The 17,049-nt window shown below is 34.9% G+C and overlaps 1 protein-coding gene across 1 annotated transcript; it reads right to left on the bottom strand.

The window, feature by feature from the left end:
* Nucleotides 1-315: 315 nt before the first annotated feature.
* LOC122314736 (probable LRR receptor-like serine/threonine-protein kinase RKF3) lies at nt 316-2,688 on the bottom strand. The gene has a single exon (XM_043130304.1). The coding sequence runs from the start codon at nt 2,521-2,523 to the stop codon at nt 604-606; it is 1,920 nt and encodes a 639-aa protein (XP_042986238.1). The 5' UTR covers nt 2,524-2,688; the 3' UTR covers nt 316-603.
* Between the last annotated feature and the right edge of the window lie 14,361 nt (nt 2,689-17,049).

The raw sequence follows: 17,049 nt of genomic DNA, 5'->3' as shown, positions 1-17,049 counted from the left end.
AATGGAAGTAAATTACAAAACTATAAATTATAATCATGTCATAGCTTATTACCAAACTACATATATACATCTATATAATATATATATATGAAATCTATATATTTCATGAACTATAGTTAGTTAATTATAAAACCTTAAATAATGTCCTCTAACATATGTTCTATATTTTTCTATCTTATCTTCAGGATTTTTTTATAGTAACATGACTTTGAAGTGTAGTACCCTTCCTTTTCTTCAAGCAATCAAGGAATAATTCAGAGAATCCTTATGCAAGGTGGGAAAACAAATCAATTTGCATCGAAGAAAATGAGCATCTTTAACTTCAAAAAAGTAATTAGTCCAAAAGATCATCTAAACTAACCTATCAAACTTCATTCCATTTGTTCTCAATGAATGTGATCATGCTCATGACGGAAACACATTTCTTAAATTTGAAGCTGCAGACTTCGAAAACGAAGGCTTGTGCAGAAAAATGGTGACGGGCTATTTTGTTAGCGTATTTTCTCTGTATTTACCAAGTTTCTCTGTATTGATTTCATCTGTAGAACAAGTATGGCAGTGGCAGAGGAAGTAAATGTGTCCAAAGCATTTGCTTTATATGTTCTACCGTGAACTTCCCTCATTCTCCCAACGATCTAAAATTGGGTGATCACTCTTACAGATAAATGTCTCGTGCCAAGCAGGGCTGGAAATGAAAGTTGCCTGTTGCTCTATTTCAGCAATTTCTGCTAGAATAGGGAGAGGACGATCTGGGATGGAAGGAGCTGGACAATCATTTTCGAGTATTTTCACAATCTGATCCATTGTTGGCCTAGCATATACTTGTGGATGAGAAGAAAGAACTGCAACAAGAACATATTTCTCCAGTACTTCTGGAAGGCCCAACTCAGGAATGCCTTCATCAATAACATCCATTGGTCTACCTTCTCTCACCAATGACCAAGCCCAATCCGTCAAAAGCGAAGCTCCCTCACTATTAGCTGAAATCACAGCTTTCTTCCCACTCAAAAGCTCAAGAAGCACAACACCAAAACTGAAAACATCACTTCTCTCAGATAATTGTCCATACAAAGCATACTCAGGGGCAACATAACCAAGAGTCCCAGCGACCCGAGTGCTCAAATGTGACAAACCCTCCGGAGTGAACTTTGCGAGGCCAAAATCGGCGAGTTTAGGCTCAAATGTCTCATCCAAAAGTATATTACTAGCTTTAACATCTCTATGGATGATAGCAGGCTGCACTCCATAGTGTAAATAAGCCAACCCACGGGCCATTCCAAGGGAAATCTTTTGACGAATCGGCCAAGAAAGCTTCTTCATCTCTGGCCCGAAAAGATTATCATAAAGGCTTCCATTAGGCATCAAGCCACAGACAATTATCCTTTGGTGGCCTTCCAATGGCACTGTTGCAGTACAATATCCTCTTAAAGCAACAAGATTAACATGCCTTATACTGGCAATAATCTCCACTTCGTGTGCAAATATCTCATCCCCGGCAGCAGAACAGTTCTTGAACCTCTTTAATGCAACTTCCGACCCATCTGATAATGTCCCCTTAAAAACATTCCCATATCCTCCCCTCCCAATAATATTATCCCTGTGAAAACTCTTCGAAGCCTCTTTTAGTTCCTCGAATGTGAACTTAACCACGCTATTACTTACACCAACCATTTCTATCCCTGAAACCAAACCCCTCTCAATCGGACCAAGATTTTTCCTTTTTTCCTTCCATTTCTTGTGCCTTCTCCAACAAACCCAACCAAACAAAACTGCTCCAAATAAGCCAATTATAGAACCAACCAAAACACCCCAAAGTACCATCCTCTGTTTCTTACTGTTTCTAGAAGTGGAAGTAAAATCAAGCGAAAACAAACACTTGGCGGTCCCAAGATCAGTGGGTCCAAATCGATTAGCAAAAGCAGCAGCGTACACAAATGGGTAGCCAGCACAATCTGATGCATTCCCATCGTTAGCCCCAAGAAAGAACTTTGCATTTAAAGTCGATAAACTATCTCTGCACGACGCGCAGAGTGAAGTATTATCCAAAGACTGATTGCACTTCTCCCTGATTTTCTGCAATTCAGATTCAGAAATAAGGCTTTCAAACTGCGCCCGAGTTGTAACATTCATACAACTCTCCGACATCAGACTAGTCTTAAACCCACAGGTGGATCGAAAATTAAAGCCAGGTACGGCCTCTTCGATTAGAACTTCGTACGAATTCCAACATGCCTCCGAGGAATTAGAGGGCGGGAAGAAGTACCCGGTAGTTCGGAGATAATCCGATCGAAGCAACCGAATTCCCTGAAGCATGTACTGGCATTCGGTCGGGACATCAAGAAGCAAGAGAGGTTGAGAACTCTCTCTCGTTAGCTTTCGAAGAGAATTAAATTGTAATGGACAAGGAGCACTACCCACTTTTCTATTTGGAGTTTCATGGCCAGTGGCAACCGAAGAACTGAAACTGGGAAAGCCTAAGGCCAAGCATAATCCAAGAGAGAGGAGGAAGAAGAGGAGGTGCATGTTTTGGTAAGAGGTTTGGGCTGGCACTGGTATCCATTAGAGTTTGATTGTAAGCAAAGAGACCGGAGCTTCCGTCAGTAGCCCGGAAGTTGCCATCATAACTGAATGTTAAACCATGGTTCTTGGGCACTCGTGTTGTACGAGTCACGACGTCTGACTTTTCGTAGGATGTTTCCAAGGGTCAACACAACTCCAAATGATAAGGTTTGGTTAGCCACAGAAAATTCCCACCTCAAATATAAAATTATCATTTAATATCAAATTATCATTTTTTAGTTAAAATTTTTATAAATTTTTATATAAAATATAATAAATAATTTAACTTTTTTTCAATTTTTTTAAATTTTAAAATAATTATAATATTAAAATATGATATTTTAATCTTTTATCTAAAATTTAAAATTCTCATTTCAAATTTTTAATTGGTCAAAAATTCAACCTAAATATTCCGGTTTCTTAAATAAAAAAAATAAAAATAAAAATAAAGGTAGAAGATAAGGATTTTATAAATCATGTCATTGACAATTAATATAATACTGCATCTAGATGTGGCATAATTATTTTATGTTTAAAAATAAAGAACAAGCATTAATTGAATTGATTTGAAATTTTTGGAATTGCGCAATTATTGTACAAGGTCAATGTCTACTAATTTTGAAGTCCTATAATTCGGCTATTTGTCGTATTAATTTTTGGTGACGGTTTGGAATTGTTATGGATTTTTTTAAATTATTTATATAATTTTAAAGAATTTTTAACAATAAAATTAAGTTGTTTAATTCTTATATATTAACATATTTTTAAAATTTTAAAAAATTTAAAAAATATGAACGTATTTTTTCAAATAATACGAAACACAATTTAAATTTTAAAGAATATTGTCAATAGATAAAAATATCCTTATAGCTTTCAAATAATGTATTTTGCTCTATCAATATTGAGCGTAATTGTATTGATATTTTACTTATATATCGTTGAAAAGATTTTATTTATTATATTTATTGAAAATTATATTAGACTATTTTCGTTATTATTTGATTATAAGATTTTATTTCTATCTAAGATATAGTCATAATCTTTAAAAAATCAAATGACCTTTTATGTCATTTTTATCTCAAAAAAAAAAAAAATTTATATTATATCAAAACAAATATAACGTATTTAAAAATATTTTAACTAAAAACCTCAAAATTAAAAGTTTTATTTCTCGCTGGAATCCCATACATGGATTCCATGCATGTGCATGTTTTTAGCTTTGGACTTTAGATGTCACATGCATTCTCCTCTACATGTTCTGTGATACCAATTTTCCTTTTAAATCATAATTGAAGAATGGTCAAATGATTTCTGGTGTGATCCATCTACTCAATAATCATAATAAATAGGAATAAGTATTAACTTCCGTGGCAGTTCACAATGCTGGTTCTTTCACGCAACAAAGACTTGGAAAACCTTCTAACCTCTACTTTGTAGGCCTTTGCGTGTGTTCTATTTCATGAGAGATGTTCTATCTATACATGCCACATGGGTCTAACGAAAATAAACATATAAACTGATATTATATTTTAATGTAAAATATCATATTTACTATACAATAAAATGAGTTTTACAATATGATTGATATACCATATTAATTAACACCGATACATTTACAAGTTTATTTTTCTAAAATTTTGCACGGGTTACTCGGGTTGCAGGCCTATCTCTTGCCAGTTTTGTAGTACTATACATCATCCTTTTCATTAATATCTTCTGGTCATCTTATGAAATATTAAATTATTGAAAAATTATTTAATATTATTTTCTACTTATCTTAAATATGGCATGCATTATTCTTTCGTGATAAGCAATAATGGGCAATTTTGGAAACTCATCATCACTTTGGGACTTCCAATGGCAGTGGGGCTAAAGATTGAAGCAAAGGGTTACTTGGATTGGAATAACCTTCGCTGTCGAAAGATTCAATCAGGACTAGGTTGAGAATATGGGCTATCTCATGATATCTGTTAATATCCATACGAATCAGACTTATCTTTCTTTTCTAAGTGTCTTCAATGGAACGATTCATCTTTTATAGTATCATTATGTGATTACATATTCTTATTGCTGATGTGACAAACATTAATTTATCTATCACATAATGGTCACGCAACTTCACTTGATCTGCTCCCATCGCTAATGTCAATGATACGTATTGTGGATGAAAACTGGCTTAATGGGCAAGAAATAAGTTTTCTATTCAGTTTTATGGGACTTTTTTTTTTTTTTTTCTTTTTATATGAAAACTAGCTGCCAAATTCCTTATGATCACTCGGTTTCAAGATTTCGAAATATTACGACAGATTTTAGATTCATTTCCATAATCATGTTAGTTTGTAAGTAAAATATATCATATATATGTGTGTATTCATGAACTGTATTTGCTGTAGGAATCATGAACAAAGTTTTGAATACCATACCAGTCAAGGTACTAGAATAAAATATTTCAGTACCGATATTATTTCACATATTGTTTCGGAATAGTTGATATATGAATAAATTATATATATAAATTACAATCCCAAATAATAGTCTATACATGAATAAATTATATATAAATACATATATATAAATTATAAATAGTCTGGTCTGAATTGGGGGTCCAAAAATAAGCTTACAATTTGAAGAAATGATAAAAAAAAAAAAAAGTAAAAACCGAAATATAGACCGGGTACAAGCACAAATATCGGCCGGTACAGGCTGAAACGGTTGAAATTCTGACTGGTACGAAACTATATTCTTTTCTATAACAACTAAGGCATGGAAATGAAATATTTCGACCATATTTGCCAGTACGATACGAAATTTAAAACAGTGATCATGAGAGCCACAAAGCTTGAAATGAGTTTACTTACTTCTTAAAGAATAACATTAATCATTTTGGTTCTGAAGATTTCATGCATGGTCTCAAGAATTGCACACAGAAGCACAAAAATGCATATGGATTGCCTAGCAACATAGGCCCAAAATGATCATGCAACAATACCTTATCCAAGGGAAACCATAGCTGACACTTTGGAAACTGAAAGGGAGATGTTTTACATAGTGGTAGCACATCTGCATGTAGCAAAACATAGTGGTGCTTTGTTTGTATATAGTAGAGCCAGTTAGTGCATATAGCAGAGCAAGCTAGTGGCAGCATGTCTGCATACTGCAGAACAAAATTGATAACAAATTTTTTTATTTATTTTCTAGCTATTGGGGCTGTATATAAACATTTTGTACAAAAAAACTTATTAATGAGAATGAGATACATCTCTTCAATCTTCATCTATCTTTTCAACTCAATTCTTGACATGGTATCAGAGCCTTGGGTCAAGTCCATCCATACTGCTGCATTCCTTGTCAAACTTTTTCACAAACACCTTCTCTGCAACTTCTTCACTTATCCTTTCACAATGGCATCTGAAGATACGCATGACTCCATTCCCATCAACAAAACTCCTTCACCTTTAGAAGACCCACATAGCCCATTCTACATACATCACAGTGACAAATCTCACACTATAGTCATTTCCCCACCACTTTCAAGATCTAACTACTTGTCTTGGAAAAGGTCTTTCACCTTAGCAATTTCAATCAAGAATAAATTGGGCTTCCTTGATGGAAGCATTCCAACCCTAGTACACAATGACTCTCTTTACATCTCCTAGTTATGCTGCAACAACATCATACTCTCATGGATCCTAAACTCTGTCACGAAAGAAATTGCATCAAATGTCTTTTACATTAGTTAGGCAAAGATTGTATGGGACAAACTTCACACTCGATTTCTCAACTAGATTCTGTAAGAATCTATCAACTTCAGCAACAACTTGGAACTATAGTGCAAGGGACCCAGTCTGTGAGTGAATACTTCACTCAATTCAATAGAATTTGGGAGGAACTCAATAAGTACAGACCAGGACAGTGTTGTTCATGTGGTCTTTGCACTTGCAAGGCCCTCACTACAATGGGAGAAACTCAACAAGCTGACTATGTTTTTAAATTCCTCGTGGGTCTAAATGACACCTACGAAAGCATTAGAGGGCAAATCATTTTGATGAGCCCGATTCCTTCTTTAGATAAAACTTTCTCCCTAATTCTACAAGAAGAACGATAAAGGCAAACATGAATTATGGCAGCTCCTTCTGCTGAATCCTCAACTTTAGCATTGTTTAATAACACCTCATTCAAGAAGAAAGAAAAGACAGAGTTAACATGCAGTTACTATGGAAAATCTGGACATGTTCGAGATAAATGCTATAGGTTAATTGGGTTCCCACCCAATTTTAAGTTCACCAAGATCAAGCAAGGACAGTTCAGCAACAATTTTCCAGGCCCTCATTCATCAAATAAAGTGATGTCTCCAAGCCAAGAGAAAGAATTTGTCACAGTGCCTCAACTTTCACTCACTCGGTCACAAATTCAAAAGCTGATGGCACAAGTTAATGGTCAAGCACAGCAGCCAACTCATGCCTCCCAAGGACCTAACCCGACCCCTCAATCCAACTCACCACTTAGCACACCTTAGTTGAACATGGTAGGTACATGTTTGTCAGCCATCTCCAATACTTCTATTTTTTCCCAGCTCCATAAGAATCAATTGTCATCTCTTTTGCATCATAACTCACACCACTTAGAAAACACACTGTGGATCATTGATAACGGGGCAACAGATCATATAGTCTGTTCCTCAACCCTCCTCACATCCATCACTTCCACCACTCATGCTTTTGTTCAATTATCAAATAGATCACGGGTTGAAGTCACCCATATTGGCATTGTCAAACTTTCAGGATCCATTATCCTTACAGGGGTACTGTGTGTCCCTTCTTTCACATTCAACCTCTTATCAATTAGTAAGCTCATCCTTAATGTGATGCCCCCAAATGGATCATTGAAGCGTCGACACATGCAATACAAGGTTAGCTGTCCTCGTTCATGACATATAAGATGCAATGTTCCTAACATGCATCTAACATTATGCAATATTCGCAGCGGATAAATTTTTCTTTAGCAATACTATGCACCAAATTGAAAATATCTCAAATGCTTAAAACTTACTTCATATATAAAGACCCATTGAACAACTAAGATCATAACACTAGTCCAAAATGCTTATGATCCAAAAAGTACTGGAGATGCAACTCTATCGTACAAGTAGTAATTTACGTTAACTACTATATTAACATTGACGTCGCATCATCGCTCAGTCAATTGTGTATAGTTGGTCAGCTCCTGATTCTCCTTCAGGTCCTGTAACAAGATCTACCATTCGGGAGGAATGGTAGTTGGGACTACCACAGTAAGATTTGATTACAAATCTCAGTAAGTTAACAACAACTTCCACACAGGCTAATGATGCATGGATGACAGTAAAAGCATGAATGTATAATCAAATTCATAAGTAATTAAAGCATAACTTGACGTACAACATAATATAATTGACATAACTTAAATTGAAACGTGAACTGAACTTGACTTGACATGAACTTGATCTGAACTTGGCATGGCATGACATATATGATAACACACATACATACACTGTAGTTCCTTTACTTAGCACACATACACAGTAGACTGCTAGTAAGTTAAAAGCTAACTTACCTTGATCCCCGCGTTTCTTATAAAACCTTAAACGCAATCACGAGGAACTGTAATTAGTGATTCTAAAAGTTAGTACTAAATCACTAATAAATTGAAATATGGAAAATACTAACTTAAAGAGTAAAATTTTCATTTTACTCTCTGCATGTAGGAAAATGACTGTTTAACCCATAACTTAAGGATTTTGTATACTAATTCTAAAAGTCACCAAAATTTACATGCTTCATGTAAATTTTATCCTCAACTCAAATATCAATTTAGAAAAATTTAAAACTAATCACAACTATTAAAACTCCATATGGCCGAAATTCTTATATGCTATTTCCATTGATTTTTGTTTCTAACTTGTTTTGATTAACCTTTTGATCTATAACTTATAAAGATGTGATCTTCAAATCAAACCATCACATGATTTAAAAAGATGTCCTAATATATATATATATATATATATATATATATATATATAAACTTCTAATTTAAGATCACATGGTTAAAATTTAGCCAAAAACATCCATACTTTGGCTTATCTGAATATCTCTTTGCATAAATTTCATATCTTGGAAACTAACATCAAATATTTTTAAAATAATAATATAACATGTATATAAGATGCTTAGGATCCTCCAATAAAATTATCAAAGTCATTGGAATAGGTTTAGACCACCAAAGAGTTAAACTTTCTCAAAACAGAAACGGTTTTTCCTCTTCCAATTTCTAAGTTTCTAAATCTAAGAAAATTTTTCATCAAAACCTTTAATCATGCAAAAATCTTCAATCAATAATCATATATACATGTTGAAAATACTTCATAAAAATTTCAGACCAATATCTATCCATTAGCTTGGTCAAAAACTCCAAACTATAACATATTCTCCAGTTTATCTCCCAGAATGACCTTTTTATAGTTTACATAATATTTGACTGACCAAATGATTTTAAAATGGGACAAATAAGATATTCACGTAAACTAGACTAAAAAAGGAACAACTTATATGAATGAGACTTTATGATAAAACACCTACAAAAGCTTCAAAATGGATGTGCAAAAGAACTCCTAAAAGCTGTCCAAAAGAGAGTGTTTGGTATTCTTTTAATGGAAAGTGTAAATGAAGATAATTTCGTGGGAGGGTGGCTGAAGATACTTATGGATGAGATATGGAAGATATGAAACTGGAGTGAGAGTTGAGTGTAGGTCTCTCTTACCTAGAGTGAGAGTTAAGTGCAGGACTCTCTTACCTGATAATATCTACAAAAATCATCTCAAGATATTTTTTACCCAATAATATCCACGAAATTAGCTTAAGATATTTTTATCCAATAATATCCACAAAATTAACTTAAGATATTTTTATCCAATAATATCCACAATTTTGAACTGACGTTTCATCCGAAAATATAAAAAAGTGTTATTGCGCTATAAGACCTTAAATGACATTCCGAGTCTAATGGCACAAACCATAATACATTTTGACACTTCTAACTATCTCTAATAATCAAAAACACACTTCTGATATCATAGTAAATAATAACACTAACTATATAATTAGACTAAAACCTATACGATTAATGGATTCATGAAAACTTATGGAGTCTTCACGAGGTTCCTAAAGCTAATAGAAATTTCACAATTGAATTTCTAGCAGGCTGTTACACTTAACCCTCTTCTTTGTCTCATTTTCATGGAAAAATTCTGTTTTATACAGGACCATGCTTCATGGATGACGATTGGACTAGCTAAAATCCATCGTGGGCTGTACCACTTGCTCACCAGCTCTCTTGGTTCCAGACACTTCACTCAGCTTCACAAAGTTTTTTCAATTTCCTCCAACAGCCAAACATGTAATGCCTTGAGTAGGTAGGGCTTTGATGTATGACACCTTAGGCTTGGTCATTTGTCTAGTAAAAGGATAAATCTAATTCATTCTTACTGTCTAGATGTAATTAGTCAAAACCAAACTCATTATACTACTTGTTCCCTAGCTAAACAAAAAAGATTACAACTTCAATCAAGTATGACTTCCACAAATGTTGTGTTTGATCTCATTCATACTAACATATGGGGGCCATATTCTCAAGCTTCATTAAATGGACACCACTATTTCTTAACCATAGTGGATGATCACAGTCGTACCACTTGGGTATATCTCATTAAGTTTAAATCTGAAGCAAAATCCATTTTGCAATCTTTCATCCTTATGATCCATACTCAATTTGAATCTAAAATCAAACAAATCAAAAGTGATAATGGTCTTGAGTTCCACATGCCCGAATTTTACAAGTCTCATGGAATTATCCACCAAAAGTCTTGTGTATAGACACCCCAACAAAATGGAGTGGTTGAACAAAAACAACAACATCTCATCACAGTAGCTAGAGCCCTTCTCCTCCAAGCATCCCTTCCAAAAAAATTTTGGGGTGATGTTGTTTTAACAGCAGCCCACTTAATCTATAGGATTCCCTCACCACTTCTTGATAATCAATCCCCTTATGAAGTGCTTTTCTCCTCCAAGCCATCCTACCTCCATTTAAGAGTTTTTGGGTGTCTTTACTTTATGTTCACGCTCAAACGAGACAGAACTAAACTTGATCATAGATCCAATAAATGCATCTTCATTGGATATCTCGTAGGCATCAAAGGATATAAGGTATATGATCTCACCAATTATACAACCTTAGTAGCTCGAGATATAATTTTCATAGAATTTGAGTTTCCCTTCAAGTATTCAACTTCTAAGAATAACTCTTCTCCCACACTCAATCCTGATCTCACCCTACCTCCACCCTTCCCTGATATCCTCCCTTATCCCTATTCCTCTCCCCTAAACAAACCAGAAATTCACTCTCCCTCAACTGACCCTTTTTCTTCCCCATCCCCTTCAGCTCCTGATCTCACTACACTTGAAATGGAATCTATCATTCCCTCCAATCATGTTGAAATTGAAACTGCTACATCTCTCTTACCAGCCCCACCTCGAAGTTCTAATAGAGTCAAACATACCCCATCATACTTGCATGATTACCACTGCCAGCTTGTCTCTTCTTCTAATCATCCTTCCCTTTCTACAGATTGCACTGCACACCCTCTTCATCACACATTGTCCTATTCACGGCTTTCTCATTCTCACCAAACCTAGGCTTTGTCTCTCACACTCACATCTGAACCTAAAACTTATAAGGAGGCTATTGTGTATGATCATTGGCATGATGCTATTGCTTAAGAACTTAAGGCACTTGAAAATAATGGTACTTGGTCAGTCCTTCCTCTCCCTCATGGCAAGAAAGCCATAGGCTACAAGTATGTGCTCAAAGTCAAACTGAAATAAGATGGTACTGTAGATAAACACAGGACAAGGCTAGTAGCTAAAGGGTATACTCAGCTTGAAGGTTTTGATTATCAAGAAACTTTTAGCCCCATAGCCAAGATCACAACTGTTAGGTTATTCCTCTCTCTTGCTGCCATTCATAATTGGCATTTAGAACAATTAGATGTTCATAATGCCTTTATCCATAGTGATCTCGATGAGGAGATATACATGGATCTCCCACGTGGTTTCCCACTTAAGGGGGAGTTCAACTTGAAGGAAAGAAAATGGTATGCAAACTTCGAAGTCATTGTATTGCTTGAAACAAGTCTCAAGGCAATGGAATGAAAAATTTACTAACTCACTTGTTGCTGCTAGTTTTTGTCAATCAAAATCATATTACTCACTGTTTACGAGAAATGATAATGATGGTTTTATTGCTCTTCGTGTATATGTAGATGATATTGTCTTGGGAAGCAATAGTTTAGTTACCATTAATTCTGTGAAGGCTTGCTTGCATGACCAATTTAATATTCGAGACTTGGGAGTACTTAAATACTTTATGGGATTGGAGGTTGTAAGATCAAAGGATTGCATTCACATTTGCCAGAGAACATATGCTTTAGAGATCATCGAAGCTGCTAGATTGCTTGACAATAAAGTTGTAACAACTCCAATGGAACCAAACCACAAGTTGACACACTCCTCTGGTAAATTACTCTTGGACAGCACTGGTTACCGCAAGTTAATAGGTAAACTTATTTATTTGAACACCATAAGACCTGATATCACATACTCTGTTGGCATCCTTAGCCAATTCATGGACAAACCCACTCACACTCATATTCTCACAGCCCAAAGGAGACTTAAGTATCTCAAGGGTTCAGTAGGGCAATGAATCTTTTTCTCTTCAAAATCCTCCTTACATCTTAAAGGATATAGTGACTCGGATTGGGCAGCCTGCCCTGAAACCAGGAGGTCTATAACTGGTTTTTGTGTGTTTATTGGTGATTCTTTGATAAGTTGGAAGTCTAAGAAACAACTGGTAGTGTCACGATCATCGGCTGAAGTAGAATATAGAACTTTGGCACACACATGCTGTGAAATCATTTGGTTAAGGGCCCTTTTAGAGGATTTTAATATAAAAACTTTGCAACCTGCCTTGCTATTTTGTAATAATCAATCTGCTATACATCTTACCAAAAATTCCATATTCCATGAAGGGACAAAACATGTGAAATTAGACTGTCATTTTGCACGAGAAAAGATGCTAGCATGAGTCATCAAACCATTTCATGTGCTTTCAAAGTTCCAATTAGCAGATGTATTTACAAAGGCCTTAACAGCGCCTCCTTTCCATTCTTTATTGTCCAATATGGGTATTCTCAACATATATGCACATCTTGAGGGGGAGTCTCAAGAATTGCACACAAAAGCACAAAAAGGCATATGAATTGCCCTACAACAGAGGCCGAAAATGATCATGCAACTATATAGGAAAAACACTGCTCTAGTTTGATTTTGCAACACACTTTCTGTTGTTCACATAAAATATTTAAATACAAGTTCTGATGATCTATCTATAGAAATATATGACGTGATATCTATGGAAATAAAAAGCATTTACATAGCTAATGAAATTGACAGCATTTACAATCCTTGATTTATTGCTAAATAGATTTGCTGCTGATTTTTGGCTTTGATTGAAATTGTGACAGATCTTTGGTATCTTCCTTAATACACCCCCGCAAGAATGGACTGCTATCAGTAAGACTGATCTTATTCTTGAGATGATCTGTACGTTGCCAGGAGAGTGGCTTGGTCAATAAATCAGCAAGTTGATCATTTGTATGAACATGACGGACATTGAGCACATTTTTCTGAACCAAGTCACAAAAAAAATAAAGATCAATTTGTATATGTTTCATTCTCGAGTGCTAAACTGGATTGAAACTGAGTTGAGTTGCTCCCAAATTATCACATAACAGTAGTGGAGAAGTTTTGAGTGGAAACTTGAGTTCGTGAACAAGAGAAACAATCCACATACACTCGGCAACAGCTGTGGCCAAGGCTCAATATTCAGCCTAGGTGGAAGAGCAAGCAATCGAACGTTGTTTTTTTTAGCTCCATGAGATAGGTGTTGAGCCAAGTAGCACTAAATATTCTAAAGTTGAACTTCTATTGTCCAAACTACCTGCCCAGTCCGAATCCGAGTAACATAAAAGAGATGGTGATGCCATGAAAAATTGTATTTTTTAGATATCGCAGCAGTCTCTTAGTGGTTGTCTAGTGAGTTGTAGTGGGAGAATGCATGAACTAAGAGAGTTTGTTGAATGCAAAGCTTATGTCAGGCCTGGTCAAGGAGAGATATTGCAATCTACCAATAACTCTTCTATATTCGGTGGCATCAAAGGAGGGAGTGCAATCATCGATTTTTAAGTAAGTTGAGGTGGACAGAGGTGTGGTGACATCTTTGGCACCCTCCATACTTGTTCTTCCAAGTAGTTCTCGGATGTATTTTTGTTGACTTAGGAACAGTCCATCTTTGGTTGGTATGACTTCTATGCCGAGAAAGAAGTGTAGGGACCCCAAATCTTTGAGTGATACTTTTTTCCAAGTTGATCAACTATTCGATCCACAAATATTGAATTGTTTCCAGTAATTACCAAGTCATCAACATATACTAGACAGTAAGCAAGAATAGAATCATGATGATACACAAATAAAGAGGAATCAGATTTCGCGTTTAGAAAACCAAACTCAAGCATGGCATGTTTGAGAGCTGAAAACCAAGCACAATCACCCCCCTTCTTGCCTCCTATAAAACATCTCAGCAGGCCTGGTCACTTCTCACCCGGCTTTATGCAGGCAAATCTCACACCCGAGCACTGCAACTCAAGGAAAATTTAACCTTGAGTACCCGTGGCAGCAAATCTGTCATAGAATTTCTTCAGGGCATCAAGATGATTGCTGATGAACTTGCAATCATAGATCATCTTGTTTCGGAAGTGAGATTGCAGCACCCATTCACGCTCGGGAAACCTGATGAAGTTTGAGGAAATTCATGACCTGCTAGTTGGGCATGAAAACTACATCCGTCGACTAGAAGCACAATCGGCAACTCTGATAGCTACTGCAAATTATACTCACCGGAAAGGAGGAACAACTGGAAATACTAGGTCTTCTTCACAGAAGCATTTCTCATCTGCAACTCAAGGCCATGGCTCTCAAGGCCGTGGCAAGCATGGGCCATCTGATTCGGGCTTCAAGAAATATAAGCTCAAATGTCAACTATGTGACCAAATGGGCCACACGACTAGGAATTGATTGCTTCAAGTTTAATTTAACTGTTATTCACATAACATATTTAAATACAAGTTATGATGATCTATCTATAGAAATATACGACGTGATATCTATGGAAATAAAAAGCATTTACATAGCTAATGAAATTGACAGCATTTACAATCCTTGATTTACTACTAAACAGATTTGTTGTTGATTTTTGGCTTTGATTGAAATGTGACAGATCTTTGGTATCTTCCTTAATAGCAACAATATCCTATCTAAGGGAAACCATAGCTGACACTCTGGAAACAGAAAGGGAGATGTTTTACATAGTGGTAGCACATCTGCATGTAGCTGAAAGTGGTGCTTTGTTTGTATATAGCAGAGTCAGTTAGTGCATATAGCAGAGCAAGTTAGTGGCAGCACGTTTGCATACTGCAGAACAAAATTGATAACAAATTTTTATATTTATTTTTATTTCTTTTCCAGCTATTGGAGTTGTATATAAACAACTTATTAATGAGAATGAGATACATCTCTTCAATCTTCATCTATCTTTTCAGCTCAACTCTTGACACATGGCACATGTAGTAGATGAAAAAATTGATGTTAATTCCCCTAACTCTTTGGGGTTGTGCTGTTGGATCGGCTTATGATTACCGGGCGATCGAGGAGATCATCGAGGTCTGAATCATCTGCAGCAAAGCCTTGTGAGTTCATCACCTCTTCTTGGCTTTATATATACTATTTTTGCCCCATCTCCCTTAATTTTCTTCCCTGTTCGAGGTTTGCCTCTAAAGGATCGAGCTTGTTGATCCTTTTCTTGGTGATAATCATGATACAGAAGAAAGAATTTGGCTTACATCTTGTTTAAAATTTACTAGATGCATCAATCTTTGAAAAGTGAATGGACAAGATTGAAAGATTGAAATATTGATAGAGAAGCAAATTTACCTTTTCAGTTAAATTAATCAAATCCATTCATTTTTTAAAATTTATGGTTTTTGCTGGCTGCATGCCTCTTGAGCAGTCTCTGGTCTCTCTCATATATATCCTACGCAAGTACTAAATTTTGACAAAGGTTTCTCATAAACTTCCTAGTTTCATGGCTCATTTGAGTTCAAAGCACGTTGTACGTAGTACTTGACGGTGAGAATTAAGTATTGTATGCCCTGTTTGGAGAGCAAGCTGAATGATGAAAGGCGAATGTATCAAATCCAAAAATAAAATTAATACACATTAGAAACATGACCAAAAAAGATGGCTAGAGAGAGAGAGAGAGAGAGAGAGATTTGAGGTGTAGTACTGTTATAATTTTGACCTATTGTTGGCTATTATATATAATCCATGTACAACTGAGTACATCAAAGTTGTGATCATGGACGGTCACCGAAAACCAACGAGAAGTTAAAGATTATATGGTCAAACAAGGAAGCCAACCCCAACAAGAATCGAAGGTGGTAGAAGTCTTCTACCTCTATCGACAATTTTCAGTCAAATATATAAATACCCTTTTTCTTGTGAGTGAGAGGCAAATTAGAAAAGTAAATAAAAAAGAAAAAGGTGTCCTCTTTCATTCAATTTTTTAAAAAAAATAATAATAATTGGAGTCAAATCAACAATAAATATGTGTAATTTTTTAAAACAAGGAAGGAAAATAATAATTTTATTTTTATAATTTTTATTACTAATTAAATTTATATTTATTTAGTCCACTATAATTCTTTTAAGAATGTTTAAAAGCCTTGAGCTAATGGAATATGAAATAATCAAAATTCTTGGTTTATTTTTATATATGTGAAAATAAAAAATAAAAACAAAATAATTTCTTTCTTCTTCTGTGGTTCGGCATCTCCTTTTAAGATATTCTCGTCCCTTGTCGTGACGTAACCAAATGTTCTCTATATATTGTATTTTTTTTAAATAATAATAATAATAATTATCCTAACCATTTTGGCCATTTATATTTATATATATATATATAAATACTGGATATTTCACTTGCTTCCACGAAAGTTTCTGATAAATGCCATCCCACTCCACGTGGTTTTAAACATATTATCCGACACTCACGTTTACATAAATGTTCCGAATATTGACATATTTATCCCTTTGTTCATAACACGACTAATGTTATTAATAATTATATTAACTTTTAATTATTTTTGCAACCAAAATATCAATATTTCATATCAATTATATTATATAGATATTAGATTTAAATGTTGTTATAAATATCATAGATTTTATTGTAATTTAATATATCAAATTATCATTTATGCTTTTATCACGTTTTATACTGAAAATA

This window comes from Carya illinoinensis, chromosome 7 (assembly GCF_018687715.1).
Source record: "Carya illinoinensis cultivar Pawnee chromosome 7, C.illinoinensisPawnee_v1, whole genome shotgun sequence".
Classification (NCBI taxonomy): Eukaryota; Viridiplantae; Streptophyta; class Magnoliopsida; order Fagales; family Juglandaceae; genus Carya; species Carya illinoinensis.
Note: the sequence above shows the minus strand (reverse complement) of the source record. Positions and strands in the feature narration are given on the sequence as shown.

Bases quoted from the DNA above. Each gene is read 5' to 3' on its own strand.
- LOC122314736 (XM_043130304.1), bottom strand. From the start codon at position 2,523: ATGCACCTCCTCTTCTTCCTCCTCTCTCTTGGATTATGCTTGGCCTTA.